The sequence below is a fragment of the Stegodyphus dumicola genome, chromosome X1, assembly GCF_044657685.1.
Source record: "Stegodyphus dumicola isolate Sdum_Otavi_A_Nest chromosome X1, ASM4465768v1".
In the NCBI taxonomy this organism is placed as follows: domain Eukaryota; kingdom Metazoa; phylum Arthropoda; class Arachnida; order Araneae; family Eresidae; genus Stegodyphus; species Stegodyphus dumicola.
The window spans coordinates 191,852,729-191,879,917 of NC_140780.1; the positions used below are offsets into that span (position 1 = coordinate 191,852,729).

Genomic DNA, 27,189 nt, shown 5'->3' on the forward strand with positions numbered 1-27,189 from the left:
TAGGGCGCTTACATCAACAATCAACACCTTACCACTGGTCTACAACAGCTTCCCGACATTTGGCAAAAGGTTATAAGCTTTGCTGGTGATTACATAGAAGGAATGTAATGCAATTATACTTCTAAGTTCATTAAAAATTGATTTATACCTATGTTGCCATTATTTAATTTACAGCGCTCGTATAATAATCATAAGTGAAAATTTAGAGCTGTATATTTAGGATTGTCATTCTGATAGAATTCCAAGTTTTCTTGCAGACACTTTCAGGTTTTCATTGAAAACATTTATATATTTATGCTAATCCATATTACTTTTGATAAACACTAAACTTCTAATTCTAAAAGCAGGTACAGGTAAAAGTATGACGAATACCAGCGATGTACCATGGGACAACTAGTAATGCCTTCCCATAATAACTATAAAAAATTGCAATTCTAAAGGCCGAGGAAACATCTCCAAACCATTATGCCTCTACCTCTGTGCATAACAGGCAATAATTTTCTCGACTTCAGTTAACCTTACAGCACACGCGCTATGCACAAAGTTTACGACAAATTCGGTTTTTAAAGCACACTTCTCGCATATCGCAGCTGAGACGTTTAAATGTCATTTCTATTCCTCCCTTCCCCACATCATGGAATGTGTCAAAGGAAGTTATATAATTTTTTTTTGTTGTTTTTTTACAGGGCTTTTGCGCTATGTGGCAGCTTCTTTGTATAAGTTATGACATGCACGCGGTCATGGGTGAAAATTCGGGAAGTATTTTTTTTCAAATATTTTGTAATTTTGTGTTATTAATTGACGTGCATTATTTTAATTTGTATAAATTCGACTCTATAGTTTTTATATCGGTTTTCATGGTAAAAAAATATCTGCAACCAGCTGATTATGCTCGGATTCTTCAAGAATTATCTGATGAAGAAAAAGAAGACAAGGAAACCTTTGGACGTGAGAATAATAGCGATCTGAGTGAGGAAAATATAGAGATAAATAATGTCAGCAGCAAATCTGAACAATATATTTCAGATGATGATAGTAATAATGATATAGAAAAACATAGGGATGATAATATATTCTACATTAGTAAGGATAAATCTTCTAAGTGGCAAAGTCAGAATTATGCAAACTGCTCAAAGACAAATAAGAATAATATTGTGAGTGTTAACCTGGCCTAAAACACCATGCTAAGGATATAAAGAATAAAGTAGGAACATTTTTTTAAATAGTTGATATAAATATGCTCGATGAAATTTTGGAATGTACAAATAAATATATAAGTTACCTGAGTGGAAATGATGGCCTACTTTGAATTGTTATATATCATAGGAATAAAAAATGGTTACCAGGTAAATGCAAAAGAATTGTGCTCAAGTGATGGCACTGGAATTGAAATAACAAGAGCTATGATGAATTACAAGATATTTTTATTTCTAACAAGTTGCCTTCGATTCAATAATAAATCAACAGGACAAGAATATTAAAAGTTAGCTTGGATTTTAAAATATAGTTATTAAATAATAAATTTTTAAATTTCTATAATAAAACACATCATTGCTTTTCCACCTGACTAATATAAGCGTTTAAAAATAATTTACTATCATTTGAAAGCGACATCATTTGTATTTTGAAATAATAAAGTTAGTATTTTATGCTTTAACAAATTTTGCCACATATTAATTCATCTACAGGACCAACTATATTAAATTTTTACTTTTCTGGAAATATAACATTGTTCCAATATGAAAAAAACTTTGCTTATAGATTTTGAAAAATGTCAGGCATAATTTTCTTATTTTCTTGTTGATGAAGGATTTCCTTTTTGCAGATTACCCATTTTATCCATATACCCTAAATCACTTTTTTAAATGCTTCAATGTTAACTTTTATTGCAAATCAATCTTCAAAATAAATCTGCTGAACATTTTACAGAACTAATTTTTGGATGCTTATTTTTCCTTAGAATAAATATGCAGTTCCTTAGTGTTACCTTGGAATGTAGATCAGACATCAGTGCATTTTCAATAGCTTGGAATGAAGTTCAGACACCAGTACATTTTCAATAGTTTGGAGTGTAGTTGAGACACCACTGTTCCACACAATTTCCATAATTTTATTACATAGAACATAGTCAAACGCTTTACATTAAGGAACTTCTGGATATCTAGAATAACCTTTAAAATGATTAATTATTAAATTTCTCACAAAACTCGTTATTCACTTGTAGTGTCTTGCCATATTCACATCAGATACGGAACTATAATTTATTTTGCAGACAATAATTCTTAAAATAGATTTTTTATTAAAAAAATATATATAAATGAAACACTGCCTATTTCAACAAAAATTTAGTGTTCAAACTGTTGCGTGAATTATTGATTAACATTTTTTGAACAAACTGTTTTATTACAAGGATTTATTTGATTATATTTATTTTAAAACAATCAAGGCTTAAAATAGGGGGAAAATTATTAGAAAAAATATCAAATCTATGTTTCAATATTTAATACAAGATCGATGCAAATACATTTCAAAATAAATGTGTCCAAAAATAAATGTGAGCTACTGTAATTTGATCAGCTTTTCTTGCAAGGCAATGCAACTTGCTTAGTTTTACATGCTATGTAAGAATAAACTTTTACTATATATAACTTTACAAAGAAACCACATAAAAAATTAGATTTCATAATTTTTACAATTTAAAAATGACATAACATGAATATTTGCTTTATTTAAAACATTTTTATACAAGGATGCATATATAGTATGTTTAACCAATGGCTGAACAAAAGGCCACAATGATAATTATGACCTTGCTCTACATATGTATGCAAATACATGCATGTGTGTGTGTGTGTGTGCTTGCATACACACATATATGACTGATTTTTGACATTTATTATTTTAAATTTTCATATAAAAACTATAGTATGAGATATGCAAAATTAAAATATCAGTACAATAAAATTTTTAAAAAATTGTGACACACACACTAGATGGAGGGAACAAAATAATTGCAAACAAACATAAGTGGATAGCATGATTTTAATATATTAATTTAGGCAATACATTGTTTAAAATCCAAAATATTATTTACATGGACAGGAGATTTTAGTGCCATATGAGATTCTCACATATTATGTTAAGAAAAGAAAATTTTAGAGAAAACAGAAATATCACAGTTTTAACATTTCTTGAAGAAATATATGGTTTTATAGTCAGAATAAATACACATTGTTAAAAAGTCTGGAAAATTAGCATTAAAAATAATCTTCAAATGTCTTATACATATAGGACATCTTATTCCAACAAATGTATTATTAACTAAACAAATTTATGAATGGAAAAATATTCATGCAACATCTGTTTCTTCTAAATAATCTTCAAATGTAAACAGCCTTCTAATTTTTGTCTGTTGAAGATTAAAATGTAAATAGCAGTACACACAGACATAGCAATCATACACAATAACATTATTTTATCAAAGTATGAAAATATAGAACAGATAAACACAGAAGTATCAAATCTCCAAGTCAACTGAAAAGTGTGTTTTGCCAAAATCAAGTGTGTTTTGCCAATCTAAATCTACTCAGTAAAATGAAAAAGAAATACCAATATATTGGAACTGCAGAGTAAACACATTAATCCTTTTCACTTTAGAGGCAGTTCTCAGAAGATAAAATAACAACATCAAGTGGCCACTGAAAGTTGTCTTTGCAGTGCAAAGGTTGACTGCTGCTGTTGACCTATATTTTTTTTTAATTTCCCATGCTGCACTTAATTTTGCAGTTACATATAATTACAACCATTCAGTTTCATAAATAGTTAGGCTCAGTATATTATAACTGTCCTTTATATTTGAACTTTATTTTATACATGCTGCTTTGATGGAAAGTATAATGTAGTACATTTTACGAATCTCAGTTACATCAAATGTTGTTAACATTAATGCATGGGTTATATAATAAGAACCTTGTTAAAGTAAATTATAATGAAAAATTTTTTAATACTTTTAAAGTGGAATTTACAGAAAGGAATTTCCACTTCTTGATGCAGTGTAGCTAATCAAGTAAAGTACATAATCAAATATTAGTCCAATATCAAACTTAAAGCAAAATTATGTGATCATTGATGCAATGAAAATTACATAAAATAATCTTTTAATAATCACTAACCCTTTGATCACTATTTCTGTACCTTAGTTACTACTTAAAGGAAATTCATATTAATTTTAACACATAAGATATAACTAGAGTATGTTATAATTAGTAGTATACTCACAGTATTTTATGGGATACATTCACAGACCTATACCATATTATTCATTTCAATGACTAGACTTAGATGAATTAAATTCAAAATTCAACTGAGAGTATCCTGAGAGTAATATTTGCATGCACACAGAAATAACTAACATATAACAAAAAAGGTAAATTTCATTGGCTAAGGAAACATACAATTTTCTTATAAAATATCATAATTTCTTCCACATTTCAAGCTTACTTTAGTTTACAATAGTTTTTTAACATCTTGTTCAGTTTAAATAACAGCTGCTTTTGATATCAGAATTGTTTCACTTTATTTTAGGAATGACTAGAGAACCAGACATCCAGAATTAAAATATCTAGATTAAACCCACTTGCATAAAACTACAATTCATTTAATTGATTTCTAGAGGATTTAGTAAAATTTTTTTTATTCCCACCCCTCAAAAAAATACATATGTTTCTACAGATACTAATCTCTAAAGCAAATTGCCATTGAATAACTAATTATAATTTGTATTAAAAACAGTTACCTATTTGCAAAACGTTTTGATTAATTTCCATTTTTTCTGAAGTTACAGGATGTTAAGCAGTAAATGGAAATTTAACATTTCAAACAAAAAGACCTACCAATTCAGTTAGATAAGGTTATTTGAATATACAAAGCATACGAGAACTATTTTCATACAGAGAGGGTGGCCTTTTGTAGAGGTCTTTCAAAAGAGAACTGGCTTGCATTCCTGTTACACATCAGAAAAACTATGAAAACCAACCATGCAGCAAACCTGTTCACCTTGGATCAAACCCAGGTCGAACTCCAAGCAATCAGCAGTCAAACTTATTTGATTCCACTGCAAATACTCCTTTTCTTTTAAAACTGTATACATATTACACAATTCTTTACTTTTGAGATTATGAATGCAAAAGTGTCACGTCAGTCACCTATCATAGTATGTCATCTGTCATACTATGACTTGTCATTAGCATTTCAAGAAAAACGTCAATTTTGCTTCACACTACTGCTGTGCGAAAATATAGGTACTTTCCTTCTATGTTTCAAACTAAAACTGCCCACTTGTACATGCGATTTATATTTTAATATCCATTAAAATGAGTGATAAACCAAAATTAATTGAAGACTTATCATTATCTTGAAGAATGGGAACTTAATAATTACTTCTTTACAATGATAAATGATATATGCTGTTGTTTTATGCAATGTCTCTCTAGCCATTACTGTCATATCTAAAGGAGAAGTGGTTAAGACTGCACATGGGCTGGCAATTCAGACATAATGGGTGGTTACATGGTTGTTTCTTGCAGTTTTTTCCGTGTGTATTGTGAATATGAGCTAATTTTCCTTAGAAGATCATCCACACAACTCTGCCTGAGAGGAAGAGCCTTGATGTGCTTTAATGTATTCTAATAACCAACCAGTCATAGCTGTTGCTTAAAAAAGGCATTTAAAAAAATTTATATAACAAATATCAAACAAATTATTTATAAACTGTGACCTGAAAAAAAGTTAAACAAAATTAGGGATCTTAAAACTCAACTGAAAGCTCAAAACTACTTCTGAAACTCTATGTTTTAATTATACCCAGTAATTATTGCCTCATTCTAAGTATGCCATATTTTACGGGGGAATAATATAAACCAGGGTTTCTTAAACTGTGGGTCACAACCCCTAGCGAGACCTGCAGCGGGGGGGGGGGGGGGGGAGGTCGCCAACAATTTTAGGAGTTTTGATGTTTCTTTAACTTATAATAATTTTACAATTACCAAATATTTTTACACAATGTATCTGAAAATAGATAAATATAAGACAACACAAAACAAAGGAAAAAATTGAAACGTTTCGACTCATTCTATTTATAATATAAATGTTCATTTTCCTTGCTTTGCACGTGACGCTGTCATTTCGTCTGTTACATATTTAAAATTTTCACATTCTATGTCTTAAAATTAGAAATTAAAGTTAATTACCTAAAACTGCAATAGTATATTACAGTACAAGTGAAAAAATTGACAGTTTCACTCAGGCGTGTGTCGGATTTATTCAATACTTATGAGGTCCAACAAATTTTTAAAAAATATTATGGAATCCTGGGGGTTCGTGAAAAAAATTTCAGTGATAAAAAGGGGTTGCGAATGAAAAAAGTTTAAGAAACCCTGATGTAAACCACATTATTATGGGGAATTTATGAAACTTTTTTGGAATGTCAGATTCATAGTTTAATTATTTTTATAGAACAAGATTATTGTTGCAATTACACAGCTACTACTTTTTTGAAGTACTGTGATGCAGCACACTGAGAAAATTAGAGAAAACATAACAATACAGTCAGGCCCACGCCAAGCCTAACCGGCACCGTCGTGCAAATGTCTAGCGAGCACCTTTATGTAGTGACAATATTAAAGGCACATTGTTTATGGTTAATATTTAAAACAAAACATTATTAACAAAATAATATGAAAAACCAAAAAAATTACATGTATATCTTTTGTCTACATATGCAAACCTTTTGTGCTTTGTTAAAACCCACACTCAAACATATTTATTGAAGAATTATACATATCTTTGTTATAAAAAGCTGCCCAACCGGTATAGCAGTTAGCGTGGGCCGAAGGGCCTGGGTTCGAAGCCAGGAGAAGACATGAATGTTTGTAAGTGTATACTGTCTGTGCTGCATGGGGGCACTCCAAATATGGGAGGCAAAAGTCCTCTCGAAAGGCTGGTGGTAGGGAAAGCGGGGTGGGAGATGCTCGGACCCGTCCTCCCAGGGTGCTCTCCATCAAAATTGGGGGTGAAACACACTGTCAGATGTAAGGTGCTCAAGGTTGTTGCCAACGACAGGCGTATCTTGCGCTCCTTGCCATGAGGAATTTCCTGGGCTTGGGCTGAATATAAGTCAGACAAGTGAGCATTTAAACAACAGCAACATGTTATATAAAAGTAACACTGCAAGCAATGCGAAATAATATACTAAATGCATTGGATACCAAATATATTACTGAACACTACTTATTATCTTAAAATTACATAAAACAAATTACAACAGGGCACAAAAAATGTCTAGAGATGATATCTAGGGATATAGCCAAAATTCTTTTCTGCAAACTGCTATGTTGTTCACAACAATATAGTGTAGAGTTTCAACTGGCGATGCTACAGTTCCTCTAAAAGTTTGTAAAAACTGCAGTCCATGCATGAGATCTATACTATTTATACTGTTTTGATTTTTATGTTAATGCTTTTTGCAGGTTTTGACATAAGTTGAGCTGAACTTGTAATTATAGTATGTGAATGAATATACGTGATGCCAAGGCCTATGTAAGGGTACAGGCGACGCCATAATAGCGTTCGAAAAATTGCTTAGCCCTTATTTTGTGTATACTGTTACAATCGTAGTAATTTGTGCAACATTTATCTTTTTGTCATTTTTTCTTCTGATGATTCTTTATTGTTATTGTTATTCAACATAAAATAAGGTAAGTGCAGTTACATATTATTTTAAACTTAGGTTAGCTTTTTAATTCAGAAAAGCAACGATTTGAGCATTAATTACTCGAATTTCGTTTTTACATGAATGTTTTTACATATCTTTATTAAGCTAAAAATTATGATCCTTCAAGAAGAAAGGATTGATATATTTATGAAGAACCACTGAACTTAAAATATACAAGGTATTTCGAAATCAAAAATTGGCCCTTTTCTGATTTTTAGCTATGTGAAAAACCAAAGGAAAATGTTTCGTTATTTCATTACGTCTTAAATACATACGTACTTTAAATTTTATTTTATTTACTTTAATAAACAAAACAGTACCACCGCTTCCTTGAATTATTTGGTCTTGATTTTTATTAGTTCATATATTTCCCAAGCAATGGTTTAAGATATACTCACTTTTTCAGGAGTAAGGTAAAATATTTTAAACAGTTACTTTCCGAGTGATTTTTAAGAAGATGCGTTTTATGCAATAGTTCTTATAATAGTTATTTTCTACTTTTGTTTTTACTTCCACTTTTTCTATTTTCATTGTCCCCCAGATGTTGAAAGAAAACAGAAACAAACAGTCTAAGTATCAGAATGTTATGAAGAAAAAAAAAGTGAGATGAAGACTTAATAAACCAGAACTTAAAATTACTCAGTTTTCCCCAAACACCAATGAATACCCAAGCTGACTCTACTAACTCTAGTTATCCATCAATGTCTCAACTACCATTGAAATTACCAAAGGATCCTAATAATCACAAAGAGTTAAAAGTAATTTCACCCGGGAATTACCTTTAACTTCATTGCAGCTGGTCAAAAAAAAAAAAAAAAAAAAAAAAAAAAAAAACACAGAAGAAATACTATTGAGATCTACAATTTCTGCAGTAGATACGCATTTATCTGTGCCTCATGATTCCGGATTATGCTTAAGTCCATTTTTGCCATCCCAAGTTCAAGCTTTATTAATAGAAAATTGTCCTCGATAATGCCAAAAACCTGGTTTCGAGTTTCAGTTTCCCAAAAGACAAAAATGTTTTAGATGTACTTTTGTCGAATCTTGCCAAACAATGAAAACGTTAATCCAATTTCTTGGAATATTTACGAAAGAATAACCTGTTTAATTCGGAATTTCAAATTTTATTAAAAAAAAGAGACTAAGCACTGCCGCGATATTATTGAAACAATTATCTACGCCATTCAGTTTTTAGCCAAACAAAACAGCCTTCCGTGGTTCCAGTAACAAATTATTTAAAAGAAATAACAATTTTTTAAAGTGTATAGAAATGATCACAAAATTTGACCCTATTATGTCTGTATAAATTAATAAAATTCAAACTGAAAAAAAAAAAAAAAACATGCTTCATTACCTTGGAGATAAAATTCAAAATAAAACAGTTAAGCTTATTAGGGAATAATATAAAGCAAACTATTTTAAATATGGTCAAACAGGCAAAGTATTTTTTATTTTACTTGATTGTACACCTGATGCCAGCGATCAAGTATCTTAATTTAGAAAATACAGACATGAGTATTCAAGAAATGCTTTTATTATTTTATATTACAACAGATACCAGTGCCGTAGCTAGGATTCCAGCGCCCAGGGACAACTGAAGAATTTGCACCACTTTTTGTGTGCCAAGAATGGAAAACATTTCATTAAAACATTTCGTAGCATGGCATCGCTTGGATGCTGCACCCAAGGACAGATGTCCCCCCTTGTCCCACCCAGATATGCCACTGACAGATACTAGCGGTGGAGGATGAACAACATTCTTATAAAAGACTTTAAATGAAAATGGTTTAGATATTAGTAATTTATGCAACCAAGAATACGGCAATGGATCAAACATGAGAGGTAAACAGCTTTCGAGTAATTATGCTCAAATCGTTGCTTTTCCAGATTAAAAAGTTAACCTAAGCTTAACATAATATGTAACTGCACTTACCTTTTTTCATGTAGAAAAACAATAACAAAAAGCAATCACAAAATAAGTAAATGTTTCTCAAATTACTACGATTGCAGCATTGGACACAAAATAAGAATTAAGTAATTTGTCGAATGCGTCTACCCTTACATATGCTACGGCATCAAGTATTTTCCTGTTCAAATAAGGCAGAAGAGAACATGAGAGTTGAATTCCTGCCCTGGTTATAACTTTCAGTCAAATAAGACAGTGTGCTAAAAGGGAGGGGCACTCAGACCTGGCAAGTTCGAGCTACCTTAACACAGTTATACACCCCAACCCCTATAGGCGATCCAAGAGGCCGCTAACCTATCCGTCAAGCTGACAGGAATACTTTGCAACTCACGTTCCTTTTCTGCAGGGGATGGTAAAAACATCCACCACCAACAGGGGCCCCAATCCCGGACAGCAGAATGAAGTCACTTAAAACTGTCAGACAAACCGGACCACTAATGTGGCCTGCCAACACTAAATCATGGTATACAGATGTTGGGTTTAGGCGACCTCTGGGGAAACCAAGGAAGGATATGAATATGCAGTTTTGTGGCTCCAGGTGCTCACTGGAAACCTCAAGCAGATAAAAGGCTTGCTGAATTCGCCAACTCCATGGACGGGGTTGTTTTGCTCCAGACAACCATGAAGATTTGACTATGTAGCTCCACCACGACTAATGGGACAGACAAGACAGACACACCAGACGATAGATCTCCGACCCAGGTCCATATTCTAGATGACCCACACAGAGTTTAGATATCTACAGTCCATGGGACCTCATCCTTGCAGGCACAACCCCCGCAGTCTCTGCCCAGCCTTTTACAAAGCATTGGGCATAACAAAATGCTAAAACTCTGTCACCTTGCCTCTGGGCACCCCTCCATCAGCAAAAATTACATTGTTGTGGGTGCTCTGTCCACCCTGTCAGTCCCCGCCACGAGAACTGAATAAAAACCCCGGGGATTCGGTCGACGATCTCCGATCTAGCTCCACCCCAGCTGAAGGAACAGACACGACAGTACCAGTACGGTCCCTGCCAAGCCTGAACCAACCTGAGTACAATACTCAGGTTCTAGTCCTGTGAAGCCAAATTATATACCCCCGTGGTTGAGACTGTCTAGGTACAGATCCTAAACAGGAACAAACAAGACAGTACCATACGGTCCCTGTAGAGCCTGAAATAGCCATTGCCAGCGATGACTCCAGTCCTGTGGAAACTGATTTTAAACACCCATGGCCGAGACTGCCTAGGTACAGATCCTAATCAGTAGCTTCTGAGGTTTTATTTGAGTCAACCCCCAGAGGGACATTCAAATAAGAAAAGAATTTTCCTGTTCAGAGAGGCAGCGAAACAAGCTGCTTGTTTTAATGATTGCCCTGTGACTTTTGACTGAGCGCCATTGTGCGCCGCATGACCTTGCACTTATTGTCAGCGCAGGCCTGAATACAGTTATATAATGACATTCACAGATGTTCTTGCTTCCCTCTTTGATAAAACAGTTGATATAAGTGACACAGCACAATTGCTTGTTTTTATTCTTATGGTTTTTTAAAGATTATGCACCTAAAAAAGAATTTGGTGGGTATGATTTCTTTGAAAGAAAGGACTTGAGGTGTAGATATAGTCAATTCTTTAAAAACACAGTTTCAGTAACAACAGCTGCAGGAGGAGCCTATTAGAAGCACAAGATTTATAATTGTACGCAGAAATGATGATGAATTTTTGTTTTTTGGTAACCACTGTGTAATTCACCAACAATTGTTAGCCAGTAAAGGAATAAATACAAAAGAGAGGATAAAAATATCATTCAAAATTGTTAACTCCATTTGAGGAAGTTTACTCAAACAGCATTTCTTTCAACTGCAACTTGGTGAAGGACAGTCAGCATTATTATTACATACCAATGCAGTTAGTAAAATCACTTTTTGATTTAAAGACTTTGATACCTATGTAAGAAGGCTAAGTAGGAATAAATTTCTGCAACAGTTTTATATTTTAAATGGGATAAAAATATTCTTCAAAAGCAGATTAAAAACATGTAAATTAAAGCATTAAAATTTGGCCCAGTTATTTAACATTTAAATCAAAACTATTTGATTTAAATTTCAAACTACAAGCAGAAAAACAAGACAAAACTTAAAATCACCTGTAGCATTAATGCATACCAAAAAAAAAATTAATATGCTAGTAGAAGGTCTTCAACAAAACAATTTGAAACATTTTTCAGACATATATGATCACTTATGAAAATGTCAAAACTGTAATAACATTGAAGAGTACATTGCAGAAATTAAAAAGGTGATTAACCCCTTAACCCCTTAATGATTGCATAATTTTCAAACAAAGCAGTAAAAATTGCCCATTTTTTATTCAAGAAAGTTGTTTAAAAATACATATATGAACATTTGTATTCCTTTTTTATTTTATAATTTTTTATCTTGGGTTGCGTTATTCAATTATGGCAAAGCACACGAGGGCTATCTGCCTAACGGGAGGGATGCCTTTGTGGAGGACTTTCTAAGGGAAACTGGCTCATATACACATTACACATGGAGAAAACCATGAAAACACCCATGCAGCTAGCCCGTTTGCGGGATTTGAAATTCGGACCGAACTACCAGTGTTCAGCGACTTTACCGCTCGGCCGCTGGTGGGCATTTTTTACCTTGAAATTAAGGGTATGCAAAATAATCTTCCATATGGTATGTAAAATAAGAAATAAAAAATTTTCCACGTATAAGAAATGGATTGTTTTTAATCTTTTTGGTGCATTTCTTTTGAACACTTCAGCCCAGAAATAGAGTGAAACCTCTCATGATCTTGATGGGAGCAAGAAGGAAGGGGTTGAAGATACACAGGTGAGATTTCATGATTTTGGAAAAGTTATTGCACAGGATTTGTCTTTCCTTTTAAAAGATATTGAAATGTACATTCTGCCCCAAAAATTTCAGCCACATTTAAATAAGGGGAGAAAAACATATTAGAAATAAAATTATAGTTCTACAAACTGATTTAACTTTACAAGCCTCAAGCTCACTTGCTTTGGATTCTTGCTTGCTTGAAGATTGTCAGAAATACATTAATCAAGAAAGTATCTCAATATCTCCAAAGGTAACAAATATATTCTTGTTTTGGATCTTAACAAATATATCTATTCTTGTTTTGAATCCAAGTACTGATATAAACTGGCTTTTTCATACTTAAAGTTCCACAGAGACTAAACATCATTCCCTACTTAATGGTTTCCCATAGTGAAGATTCATTATCATTATCTTTGCCTGGATATATGTCAAATTATGAACACTTAATTGCAAATATGAAGATGCAAACTTCCCATTAATGATACGATAATAAAATAAAATTTAATCTGTACTTTTCAAAATATTAATAAAATATCATATTGGTTTAACATCAACCCCTCCTCCATTGCCACATACACAAGACACAAATCTGAATGTATTAAATGTCAAGATTTTAATATGCAGATTGCAATACATTTTTAAGGAAAATGTCAATCATATGTACAGGGAAGCTGGCCATCCCTGCTATAAAGGAAAGCAGACAAACCCATAAATTGTACACAAAAGCCCATATTATACCACAGAACATCTACTAAACTCGTATTTTAAACATGATGAAGTGATTAGATGCAGCAAGTGTGAAAATTCCAACCATGAAGTTTTCCCCTTTGTTTGCATGTGTTCTGTTCTACCATATGTCTTTAGGAAATAGAATATGTAGAAGCTATCTTATACAGGCACAAATAAATCACAGACATGTCTGCAGATGCATAGAATTTACGTAACGATGAAGTAGATGCAGCAAGTGTGAAAATTCCAACCATGAAGTTTTTTCTCTGTGTTTGCATGTGTTCTGTTCTACCATATGTCTTTAGGAAATAGAATATATAGAAGCTATCTTATACAGGCACAAATAAATCACAGACATGTCTGCAGACGCATAGAATTTACATAACGATGAAGAGAATAGTGAAACATAATCACATATAATTTTTCAGAAACAGTTCACAACAAATTCCAGTACGTCTCCAGGTGAAATATTGGCATATAATAGTTCAACTGCACACTGAATTTTTAGCACCTAGCAGCACATAAACCATACATTAAATCAACCAACATAAAGTGGCAGTTAAAGTGATGTACATGTGTTCTCAAAACGTTTTCACTAGCGCACTCATTCAGAACCGAACGAATTTCCCTTCATATTTTAAATTTTGTAGTAATCAATGTAGTAATTCTTCCTTCAAATTTACGTTATAACAGAAATAAGCAGTCTGACAACGGAACTAAAAACACTACAATAATATGCTGAACTCAAAGTACATAGTTAAATTCAAAATTTAAAAATTACAATGCTGACCACAAATACATAGGTGAACTTTTAAAAATATATTTTGAATAATAAACTAAATTAAAATTTGGAGCTGTGAATGAATACTATAATTTCCAGAAGAAAGGCCGCATCAGTGTAAACGCCGCACTCGAGAAATATGGCGGGAAAAATGTTAAAATTACACGGAAATGTCGCAACAGATTAAATTGAGCGTGACATCATCGTGGGACGTATAGATGCAAAATCTCAACCTATGTCCTGATATATGACATATCAGTTAAGAAAAATGCACGAAATGAAACCATAACTCAAAAATAAATTAAAGGTTAGAAATGTTGAAAATATATTTACGTTCACGAATATACTTATACTTACCCACTAAAGAAGTCCATATTTGCAATACTCAGACTATATTATAAAAAATGTTGCAACAACGAAATATTAAATTTGGATGACAAAAGGAAATTTTAAATTTTACTTACAAAAGGAATTACAGCAAACTATACATCATATGAAGTCATCAAAATCTGATTCTTCACTGTCTGAATTAAAAAGATATAGTAAATCCTGATCTATGTCCAACTCTTCCAGATCGTCACATTCATCCTCTTGGTTTACAGTCTCTTTATCTAAGGATATAATTTCAGCTTCTTTGAATCCTGCTATTACTGACGATGTTTTTAACGATTTCCACGCACTTCCTCCCCACTTTGCAACTTCTTCACAAGATGCTTTATGCATTTTACCACTTTTGATATACATATGCAATCCTTTACTCATCCAACACTCCCACCGCTTTCAGACTCCAGCTTTGAAGAATTTATTTCCTGACAAATCTAATGGTTGTAACATTTTTGTCAAACCACCAGGAATTACTGCTACAGTGGTAGACAATTTTTGACATCTGGTTTTCACTGACTCAAGTAAATGAGCACGCATGGAATCCATTATCAATAACCCTTTTGGTTGGAAAAAAGATCCCTTACGACAGTGGCAAACTTTTTGTAGCATGATTGTTTGACATCCAGCCGTTCTCGCATGCACAAATAATTACATCATTAGGAAAATCTCCCTTCGGAATAGTTTTACGTTTAAAAATGATCGTCGGCTTTAGCTTGTCATTGTTTGCGGCACAAGCTAACACACATGTAAATGATGTTCTTTCATGCCCCATTGTAAGCACAGATACAGTTTTTGCGCCAGTTTCATCAACAGTTCTATTTGCAGGAGAGTCGAAAGCTAACGGTGTTTCATCCATATTTATTATCTGTGACCGAAGAAGTTTTTTTTTATCAATAATATCTGTCAAATACTTTAGAAAAGATGCCTTTTTATCCTGCCAGTCCATTGGTAATTGTTGCCCGACTGCTGTTCTAGTATGCACAGAAATATTTTTTCTTTTCATAAATCTGCTACACCAGCAAGGCCCTTCTTTGAAATCATTTATGTTCATTTGTTTTGCTATAAATTTTGCTTGTAAGTGAATTTTTACAGTCAAAATTGCCATTCTCTTTCCTCGTTGCTCCTTTATCCAGTTTGCAAGGTCGTCCTTTAGATTTGGCCACCTTACAGTACTTCTTTCGGCTCGTTTCTGTTGTGACATATTTTTAAGTTCCTCTTTTTCAGTTTTCCAATGTTGAATACATCTCTCGTTCACTTCAAACTCTCGAGCTGCTGCTCTATTTCTAATTTGTTCAGTGTGTGAAATTAAATTAAGCTTAAAACCAGCAGTATAGCTTCTGTGCTGTTTAGGTGCCATTTTCAAAAGTTTTCCACTCCCTTCTTACTTAAAAACTATCCAACAAGTACTTGTACCCAAACTGATGGGATCTGTACCTGGCATTCTGCCAAGAAAAATTTATTCAGGCTGAAGGGGAATTACATCAGAGTTTGTTATTGCGAGGCAGGTGGAGTTGTGTCCACCTTTGAAAAAAATTGCAGAAAAGGCAGGGGTGGGGAGAGGATGGGTCCTGGAAGATTCATCGAATGGCAGAGGAGAGAGACTATTCAAAATGATGAGAATGCTGATTTGAAATGGGGAAGAATGTTATCGTTCTGAGATCCTGTTTAGTGTGAATAAGGCATGTAGGTCCGTTCAAGAGAAAGAATGTAAACAAAATAACGTTCACAAAAAGCAACTGAGTGGTCTTTTGTGAGGGAACAGTACCAGTCTGTGTACAATGACAAGGCCATCCAATTTATGTACAATGACCATCATAAGAAATATTTTATTTTTAGTGCATCTAAACCCTACATGGGTAGAAACGGCATACCCGCTGAAAATTTAAGTTTTAAACACGTAAACGTCGCAGCGTTTCTTTCGGAAATTATGGTATATAAAACTTGTTTTGAGATATTTATAAAACACAAATATTTTATACAAAACAACAATTCATTGTGATTTGTTACATACACTGTGATTCTTAAAATATTTTGAGGCATGTAGCTTCTTTAAATCAGCTTCAATTGATACATACTGTAAAACTAAAATTGATTACAGCATTGTGGCTTGCTACAGTATTTACTTTTATGAAAGTAATAAAAAGGCTCTGGCTATTGCATTTGTACGCAGAAAAGTAGCAGAAATTTAAGTGCCTAATTAGATTAGATGTAGAGCTTTTCCCCACTTCACTAAATTTTTTTACTGTATCCTAATGAACCCTGGTTACCTGGCTTTGGAGACACATACTGCAGACTGGAAGTCACTGACGCAGAGATTGATATCAAAGGACCACTTATGAATGGCCAAGCTTATTTGTATATTTTAGGTAAGTATAGCCAACATTTCAGTAACATAGCACGTCCATTCCTGTTTTAATTTTGCCCTGTGTACAAGCTATGATGCACCTCTGGTTCATTAACATGAATACTGAGAGAAATGATTACCGTTCAATCAGTTCAGAAAATAAAAATAGTTCAATCTTGAGAGCTGCTGGATATGCCAAGTTACCCAATTCAACTGAAAGAACTGACCAATGATCCTTTGGAAAAATGGCACATAATGCCAACTGCAACATTTGTTGACTAAACAGTATGGCAGTTATAAGCACAGGAAGAGAAAGACCCACAACATATTCATTTCTTAATTTTTGGACTTCACATTTTTTAATTTATATTACTTAAGAAAAAACTACCTGGATGATCATACGAGTAATCCATTACTTGTCTAAAAAAATGTGGATGACACTGCCACTAGTCAATTATTTGTGTCAAAGATTAAGCCATGCATGTACATTAAGTACATTCTTATTAACTTGAAACAACAAATGGCTCATGAAATTAGTTAGGATTTCTTGGATCATACTATATTTGGATAACTGTGGCAATTCTACAGCAGTTACATGCAGTACACCTCTGACCTACAGAAATGAGTGTTTTTATTAGATCAAAACCAATCAGACCTCATGTCCTTATTATGTGCACAACATATTCATTTCTTAATTTTTGGTTTTACTTTTTGAAATTTTACATTATTTAAATACTATACAATCACTAACTTTAAAAGTATTTCATACAAATTCAGATGTATATGGGATGTAAGCAAACACTGAAAACAAATATAGTATGCATTGGAACAATGTTAGGTGCACAGTGCAATCAGCTTCAGATTAGAAGTGAACAACAGTTTGCACGTAATCATAGATATGCTCATTAACAACCATTTATTATTTGAATATAAAATTTATACAAATAATTCCATCACAGACATCTTATTGTAATTGTGAATCATTCAAATATATTTTTCTGGCCATAAATATAAAATAGACACCCACTATAGTGTGAAAATTACAAAAATTTTATGAGATATTTCCTATGATCACTGAAAAGTCTTCAGAACACAAAACTCATTATATGCTTCAGCATGTTGAGATTAATATTATACATAACTGTCCCTTCTCAAATTTTATACTTGGCACTGACACCTTTCAACTTTCCCAGAGTATTGGATGTCCTACATATACACAAAGATCACAATGGTCTTGAAGATGATTTTTTAATACAAATTTTTACCAAATAAGCTTATAAAAACGATTAATCACAGAAATGATATTCAACCCCAGTATATGTATATACATTTTCAAAGACTCAGAAGTCACAGTTAATTAGGAATCAACTTGTAAAGAAAAAATATTTCAGGTATATTCACAGCAAAATAAATACATAAAGCAAAATGACGAATTCTACTTCAATGAGGCTGAAATAAATGAATGAACATATCAGTACAAGATGAGTGAATGCAGAAAGATTATTAATTTACTGACAAGAATTATTCAAATTTTAATCAGGAGTTTCAATTGAAAGAGCAGGTACAACAACCCTGAGTTCAGATTGAGATGAGGCACTTTTTTTCTTAGAATGAGAATACAGTGGTTTACCACAAGTTATAACTTGAATCGATGGCTCAGTATCTTCAGGTTCATTGCTGTGTAAACTATATGATATGTTTCCATATTCTTGCAGAAGTGGACAAACACTAAGCAAAAACTGGCAAAAGTCTTTTCTTATACCAAACCACCCTGCAAAAAAAAAGTAATAATAATATGTAAATAAATAAATAATTGGAATAATTATTTAAGCAGTTACCAGCAGAACTACTTAGATGGCTAAAATGCACATAATTCCAAAGTAAATAATTAGCTGATTTAACTTTTGTTCGTACTGATTGCAGTTGAAAAAAAGACTTAAACATTTTGAAAAAGTACTCTCAAATATTTCCAACTGAAATTAATGCTAAAAGTTATATTTGCCAGTTATCAAGTCACTGTAAAATAAGAGCATCTGTATTACACTTCTTCTCTCAGTTTTACCATATAAATGCAATTTCAAATGTTTAGTATGTTTCATGTAAGCACCTTAAGTAATTTATTTCCCACTACACATATTCCCTAACAAATTACATTTAAAAATGTAGACTATCATACTTGGATATGATCAACAGAAAACTGCCATATATAATGTTGCACACAATTAAGAAATATGACTTCCAGTTCAGAACAGACAGACATTTAATACAAAACAGAAAATATACATACAGTGGTTTCCAAAACAGAAAATATACATACAGTGGTTTCCACCTTTTGATCCAAATGCTAATAAAATCAGGACTATAAATGTGAAATACAGAGGAATACATGTTGCAACATATGTCAAACTGCTCTCACTGTCCAGCTTGTTGGAAAGTAAAACCTATAATGCATACATACAGGTTAATTTACATTAATAGAAGATCAAATTGCTTCATTGGGAAACTATGCTCACTGAAGTAGATATACTTTAATTAATAATGAATGAAATATAAAAATTTAACACATATAAAACACAGAACAGATTGAAAAATTTTAAATAATAAGAATTTTAAAATATTCCTGAAGACAATTTTTTTTTTTTCAAAATAAATATAACAGAAAATTCTGCATCTTTATGGAGCTGAACTGCCAATAAGAACCAAAAACACTGAGATATAAAGTCTGTAAATGTAAAAAATACTCCAATATTAGTAAAATGTTCTGTTATTTAGCTATTACATACTAATCACCAAGTAACAGAACAATGATTATTAACATAAGATGAAAGAATATAACAAAATTCATCTTTAAACATTACAAAATATTAAGAGTATTAAATGAATTGTTATTATTCCATCTGATTTTCTTTCACAGCAGATCTGTACTACAGTCATTGTAACTACTACATGTCAAAATATGTATGAAAATATTTAATATTGATGACAACACACACACACACACACACACACACAAAAAAAAAAAAAAAAAAAAAAAAAAACACCTTATGTTGGTTCCAAAATAAAAAGTACAACTTGTTTATACTTCTATAAAATCAAAAATGTTACAAACTTTAAACTTTTACATGGCAACAGCCTTTTATGTGTAATTCTTCCACACTAGAAGTAACTCTCACTGAAACATGAAATTTCATAGCATACTCCAGTTTCTGCTTAGGGAATTCTGTTTCAGCTTCTGCTTAGAGAATTTATAGCAGATGGAAAATACTACTCTGCAACAAAGCACAAAGGCTTTCTCCTTAGCATGTATACAGGGTTCGTACACATTTATACACACGGAAATTAAGTAATTTTAAGGACTTTTAAGGACCATTAATGAAAAAGATTAAGGACCTATAAGTAAATGAGAACTGAATAAATTCAATTAAAAATATTATTTATGCCTGAACTTCACTTTTGTAATACCATCCTAAAAATAAAATAGATCGGTAAGTAGGATGCATTATTATTAAACATAATTAATATAATTATAAATAAGTTTGAGAATAAAATAAACTTTATGAAACTTATCAAGTAGCATTAAATATTTTAAACTTGTAATAATTGGACATATTTGAAAGAAGTTAAGTGACATTTTATTTAGGTTTTACTAACAGTTAGCTTTATGTCGATTTTTTTTTTTTTTTTTTTTTTTTTTTTTTTTTTTTTTTTTTTTTTTTTTAAATGTCTCATTTTGTCATGTACTTGCTCAGTCTAGAGGTTTGGTAAAAAGAAAGTAATTTTATGTCAAGTGGCATAGGTTAAAATGAGAAGTAAAATCATAATCAGATTGATTCAAAACAAAAGACTGGCTGTTATCACCACGCCTGCTTGCCTAGAGAGAGACCTGCTGATCAGAACAAACCTGAAAGGCCTGATGTAAGCACAGTTTGCAAGTTTTGAAAGTTAGCTGGGCTCTGTCTGATGCAGTTAGTGCCATAGCTTCGTATAGAATTCCAGGGGTTGTAACTCAGTTAAGGTTCTAATAATCAGCTAAAGCATTAGAGATGATAAGTTGTTTTGCATTAAGTCTCACAAGATGCAAAGAATAGGTTTCACATGAATTTTTACATTCTTGTGTTTTATCTTGTGACCACGATAAGGTTAATGAAAGGCAATAACTCACTTTAATATGCAGAGATAATTTTTAAGGGTAAGCAGTTAGTTATAAGTAATTAAGTTAGGTATTAGATAACCTTAATCATTATGGATTTACACATGATTAAGGGCACTATTAAATTTTATTATTTTTTTTTAATTATTTGTTAAAAAAGCCCTCTTAAAATCACAAACTAATAAAATTTCACAGTTTAACATACATGTAATGTATGACATAGATTCTTAAACGATATTGATAATTACCCATCAAAAGCTACAAAACATTTATGTTTTGTATCAACAAAATGTTTATGTGTTTTTTTAATTTGAAGCTTTCCCAGACATTTTAGCTAATTTATATTGCTGCGTTATTTTTCTCTTTTTCCCATACGTACGGGTTTGTGGATTTGGAGTGAATAATGACAACACAGCACTTGATGAAGAATCGAAAAATAATTTATTGGCCAGTATTATTCAAGACAGTTCCAAAACCACTTTTACATTGTCGAAGAACTACTATAAACAAGATGGAACAATCAGCGACACACCCTTTAGGCTATAACGGTGAAGACAGCTTCACGGCAAAGCACCAGAGTACAGCTCCTGACTCTGCTCGGTTGTTCTCGGAACTTTACGTACTCTCGATACTCTCCACACTACAGCTTGCGACGACACACTAGAGTACAGCTCTGGACTCCACGGTTCAGTCATTCCTGGAGCTCAACATACTCTAGGATCAAACTCAACAATGCACTAACTCGCAATACTCTAAGAGATTCTCTTGATGCACTCGATGACCAACTCGGCACTAGACTAGGCACTCACTCACTGACTCACTATCAACTCGCTAGACGAGACACTAATTGACTCTCTGCATACCAGCAGGGTTTATATAGCTTTTGGCTTGTGTTCGAGAACATTCTGGGCTAAACCAGTAAGAATTCCTTCCAGAAGGTTTTCCATCCATCCATGGCATATCGCTAATTCCGTTGCCAAATTATAGGCATATGGGCGAATTCTCACCAAATGTGGCAACCCTACGCTTCCTTAGTGGTGAAACTATCTTACTGTGGCTGTACAATTCATAAAAGTAATGATTTCCTTCTCTTTAAGCATCTTTTTTAACAGTCAGATATTTGTCTCAATACACAAGACAAGTTCTCGGTAGTTTCTACGTGTTTTATCTCCTAGTACTTAGAACATAAAGGCATGTTCTTATGCTAACAAAATCAATTACAGTTCATGGTGATGTAATTGAACAAGAAGAATCAAATTAAAACTAAAAATATGGACTAGTGATCAAAGACTATACAATTTAATTTCATTTTAAGCTGGCTCAGTAACTCTGTCGTAGCAACAAATTCAAATGTTGGCAGTGGTTATGTAAAGATGAATAATTAAAAATTATCAGAGCTGGCAGGAATTAATGCAGGGAGCAAGTGGAGGTCAGAAACAGACTCTTGCGATACACTCCCAAAACCTCAGTTTAAAAACTGTCTAAGTGATTTGCATTCTGTGAGAAAATAGAAATCAGAAATTATAGTAAAGGCTGAAATTGCATACAACTGAGTAATTTTTCCATAATAATATCCGTACATATCTTTGAAGAATAATTTTCTTTCTCTTTATGTATCCAGTTTCTTTCTTCCATGTTTCCTTTTCATTTTAGAATTTTTGGATTTAATTAAAGATTTCTGTTATTCTAAAAACACTTAATACATTTAGAATGTATAGAGAAAGCTATTAATTTTATTTCGTTAGAAATATGAACATTCAGAAGAAATATGAAATATATATGGTAAGGTCCGGTTACAGAGCTGGTGTGGCAGAATTTTTAGAAATTTAGTGACACATCGAGCCACAAAATCTAGAAATGGCAAAACTTTTAGAATTTAGGACAAGCATTGGAAGCAGAATTTAGGATCTACAGAGATTGCATCAGGTGGAAAAATGCATAGCACCGTCCATTTCTGTGTATGACGCATTACGACATATTAGATGAATCATTTAAATTATCAGTTTTCAATTGCTTTATTAATAAAGAAAAAAACCTTTTCTATGATGCCTGTCCGTATGATAAGATTAGAAGCATATTTTATATTTCCCATGCTTGTGTCAAGTAGGGAGAAGTCAAGTAGAGAAAATAAAGGTAAGACAAAAATGTTAAAAAAAGATTCTAGTATCAGAAGTAAAACATTCAACGATTACGTTTTCATTGTTCTTTTCAGACGTTCTGCAAAATGTAAGAAATTACGTATTAATTCGATAGAGACTTTTTTCATTCTATCACATTTTTCTGAAATCTTCCAGAATCGTGGGTCTATAAACCTTGCCCTCAAATCTTTCTAAACTTTCCAAGCTGCTATGTCCAAAATCCCAAGAGAAAAATTACCCCTACCAATTCGGTAACAGCAAAAAGTTAGAAATTTTGTTTTTTAAAAAAATCGGAGGGGAAAAAGTGTAAATTTTATAGAGAAAACTGACACATATTCTGAGACAATTACATGGAAAAACTCATACCATGAAAAAATTAAAAAGACATTTTTAATTAATTACATAGCTATTTTGCTTTTACTAAGAACTGTTTCGTAAATTGTGCTTTACATCATTATATGTTGCTTATTTTTCAGATTCAAAATAGTGTATAATAAGTGGCCAAAATGGAACTCAGTAATATGACAGCACAAAATAAAAATGCTTTATTTTAATGTTGTTTCTTAAATATCATTACAACATATTACCATTATTTTAATGATATTTATCAGTGTTAAAATGTTCTAAAAAAACTGTCAAAAAATTCCCAGATTTCGGAATCGAAAATTCTCTATTGACACTTATCTTAAAATCGCCAAAATGTTGATAAGTTGCCAAATTAATTCAGTTTATTAAAAGAATTCACATCCCCAAAAGCAAAACGCTGTTTAAGAGCTCTTCATTAGAAAAAATGAAATAATTCCCAACATTTATATTAGAAATAGAAACAAATTATAACCCATGAACACATTCACCCATTCAAAAGATAACGAAATTTGCCAGCGAATCGCCAAAAATATTCCTCCAAAATGTTAATTCACACTCAAAATGCCAGTCGTAAAAACAGACAGAAATTTCAGATGATTAAAATTAAGGACCTTCTGCCGATTTTGGCCGAAATTAAGGACTTTTAAGGACCAAAAAACCATTTGAAAAAACTTAAGAACTTTTAAGGACCATACGAACCCTGTGCATATCTTCTTAAAAAATTTGCTAATAGGAATGGACTAATATTTATATTACATGTAGGAGAACTAAAAAAAACCCTTAGACAACTCTTTTAGTATCTTGAACTACAATCTGGCAGGGATTAGTTTCATTAACATTCTTAGCTATTTAGCCTCCAGTGGGCAAAAGGACTATGTATTCAAATACATAGATTACTTTTGTTTCCAGTTAAAATCTACTTTAAATATTTCTTTCTACAAGTGATAAAAAGAGCTTAACGCTTCCTGGTTTTAAAAATTTAATGTTAAAATAAAAACACCTCTTTCGCAGTTGAACCTGAATGAACTGATCTTATTTCCGAAGAAGACTGGTTAATTCTTATAATTAATTGTCAAGAAGTATTTTTAAAAAGTCATTCACATTTTTTTTTTAAGAGATAAAATATTCTATGTTGACATGCTGGAACCAATTTTTAACTAAATTTTTACATGTGTGCCAGTTAATTTTTAAATATGTCTACAGTATATGCAACTTATTGGTATGGTTTTAATGGATTTCAAAAGTACAAGCATAAAACTGAGATCCTATCTTTCACAAATCAAGTTTCTGTGGACATGCCATTCAGACTCTACAGTTTTCATAATCAACAACCATAATTTTAATGCAAACAAAAATATCCTTACTATGTTAAAAGATACTTCAAGCAAGGTAATGCAACATGCTACTAGAGGTCTGAGATCTGCAGTGGCTAAATTGCAGTTAAAAGCTAGTGCTTTGTAATCACCAAATAAATGCAGGTACTTTACTCCTCATACTCAACAGACTCTTAATTATTGCTAAAACAGTGTAACAAAGAGGGGGACAAGCATTTCAAGAAGAGACGTTTCCTTGTCAAGAAAATGCATAACAGAATGCATTTTCCTAACACAATCCCTAAAAATAACACAACATTCAGTATAACAGAATCCTTAAAAATAAATCTCACAGAGAATACCAAAATACTGTATGTCTTTTTAAGATGGGAATTCCAAAGCATATCAAGAAGATACTTTCTAGACACCAAATATTCATTAACGATAGGAAAATGATGCCAAGCAAACTATGAAAACAGTTATCATGAACATAGTGGACTTTCATGCCCCATTACTAAAAACAAAACTCCTTTTCCAATGTTAAAGAATAACAAAACTACGTCTTCTATGCATAAATTTAACATCCAGAAAAACAAAACAAAACAACAACAACAAAAAAAAAAAAAGAAAGAAAGAAAGAAAGAAAGAAAGAAAGAAACTTAGAATATGCAAATCAGATAAAATGCGTGACTCAGTCGCACTGACAAAGAAAATTTCAACAGAAAAATGCAGGAGTATCTGCACTATACAAAATATACTGTTTGAAAGTGTGCCAACAGCAACAAACTGTGCAGAATAGCCAAGCATCCTGAAAATAAAACTCATAATACTACCTTGGTTCAATAAAATACTACCTTGGTAATATTACGCCTAATACTGATTACAGATCGAAACTCATAAATGACACTATCCAGCCAGATCTTCAGTAAACAGTAGACTTTCACCATTCAGCAAGTACAAACACAAGCTTGGCAAACATTGCTCTACTTTCATTAAGGACAGTATATCAAGTGTACATTCTAAAAGTGAATTTCATGCACAAATTCCTGAAACAGTCAGTCTTGATGTTACCATGTTTACCACTGACATCAAATCTTTGTTTCTATCTTCCACTTTCAATCTCCAATGATTTTTCATAAAAACCTTGATTGAAAACTAAGAAATATATCCAGATTTATTACAAATATTTATGAAGTTTTTCAAGCTATACGTAAGTTCACAACATTTGGAGCCAATGGACAAACCTACAGACAGCAAGGTCTCTTTAAGGGAGCATGAATATTACCTATCTTTGCTGTAATCTACATGCAACATGTGAAAAATTGTTTTCTCCAAGGCTCCCTTCCCCGATTTCTTAGAACAACTATGAGGATGATATTTTCATGCTATGGAAACATTCAGAAAATGAGCTTAAAGCTTTATTACCTCTCATTTCAGAAAATTTCTCCAACCTGTAGTTTACAATGAATATTAAAGTCAGTAATAATGTTCAATTTCCTGATCTTTTAATTTTCAGAAACGGCATTTCACAAGCCAACTAGCAATCCAGCAATAATCCCATTCAACTCTTTTTCTTTTCATCCTGTTAAAACAATCTTCCCTTTTTCCAGGAACAGAATTTTCCTACACAGAATCTTCTATCCACATAAAAGAGAACTGTCTATTTTTACTTAAAATGTGAGAAGTGTTTCTCTTTCTCATCAGAGTTCTATGAAACTGAATGTAATTACATATCACAAAGTACCAAAAATAATAGATACACCCAATCTTGTGTGAAAAGGTTCACGAAGAAAACTAGTACATAAGCTTTTATAGTCATTTCTCAAAAAAGTAAATTTACTATTGATGCAAGCATCAAATATAGTAAATTTATTGGAACTTTCCCTATTACCTGATCATCCCACACATTTAATCCATGTTTAAAAGATTTTATTGTAAAACTGTCACTACTCCAGCCTCATTTATTTGGAAATTATTAATATATCTCAGCCATTGCCACAATAGATGCTTCAGGTGTGTATATAATATCCTGATTCACAATGAAGACACAAGCACAGAAACTCAATATATTGGCTCAACATCTAAACTAGTGATCGCCAAACCGTTGATCAAGAGCTACTAGTAGCTCTCAGGACATTTTCGGTAGATCACATTAATGCTCAAGGTTCCTTGGTTTCTCCACTGAGCTGAGGCTGAAGACAACAACTGCTTGTTTCTCTCGTGCATCTGTTATTGTCAGCCTCATCTCATAGCTGATTATATATGCGTGAGGTTGTACATGCCCAGTTTTTTGTGTATATAGTATGCATTTACTAATTTGGATAGTTTGATTTATGCACTTGGTACTAAGCTAGGCTTGTTCTAATGAGGGCGCTTTCAAGGAAAAAACTTATCACTTTCATTCGG

The 27,189-nt window shown here is 32.3% G+C and overlaps 1 protein-coding gene across 3 annotated transcripts in view; it reads right to left on the reverse strand.

Annotated features, from left to right (window-relative positions):
• Positions 1–2,708: 2,708 nt before the first annotated feature.
• The window catches only part of LOC118181939 (transmembrane protein 185A), a 69,588-nt gene continuing 45,107 nt past the window's right edge, over positions 2,709–27,189 (reverse strand). For 2 of the 3 annotated variants that reach the window (XM_035351180.2, XM_035351181.2), the window contains exons 6-8: positions 19,134–19,257; positions 18,447–18,587; positions 2,709–7,163 (exon numbers count right to left, since the gene is read on the reverse strand). In XM_035351180.2, the coding sequence (XP_035207071.2) occupies positions 6,877–7,163; positions 18,447–18,587; positions 19,134–19,257 (552 nt within the window). In that variant the 3' untranslated portion in view covers positions 2,709–6,876. Of the gene's footprint in view, positions 7,164–18,335; positions 18,588–19,133; positions 19,258–27,189 lie in introns of those variants that run through there. The other variant, XM_035351182.2, reaches the window with a different exon arrangement.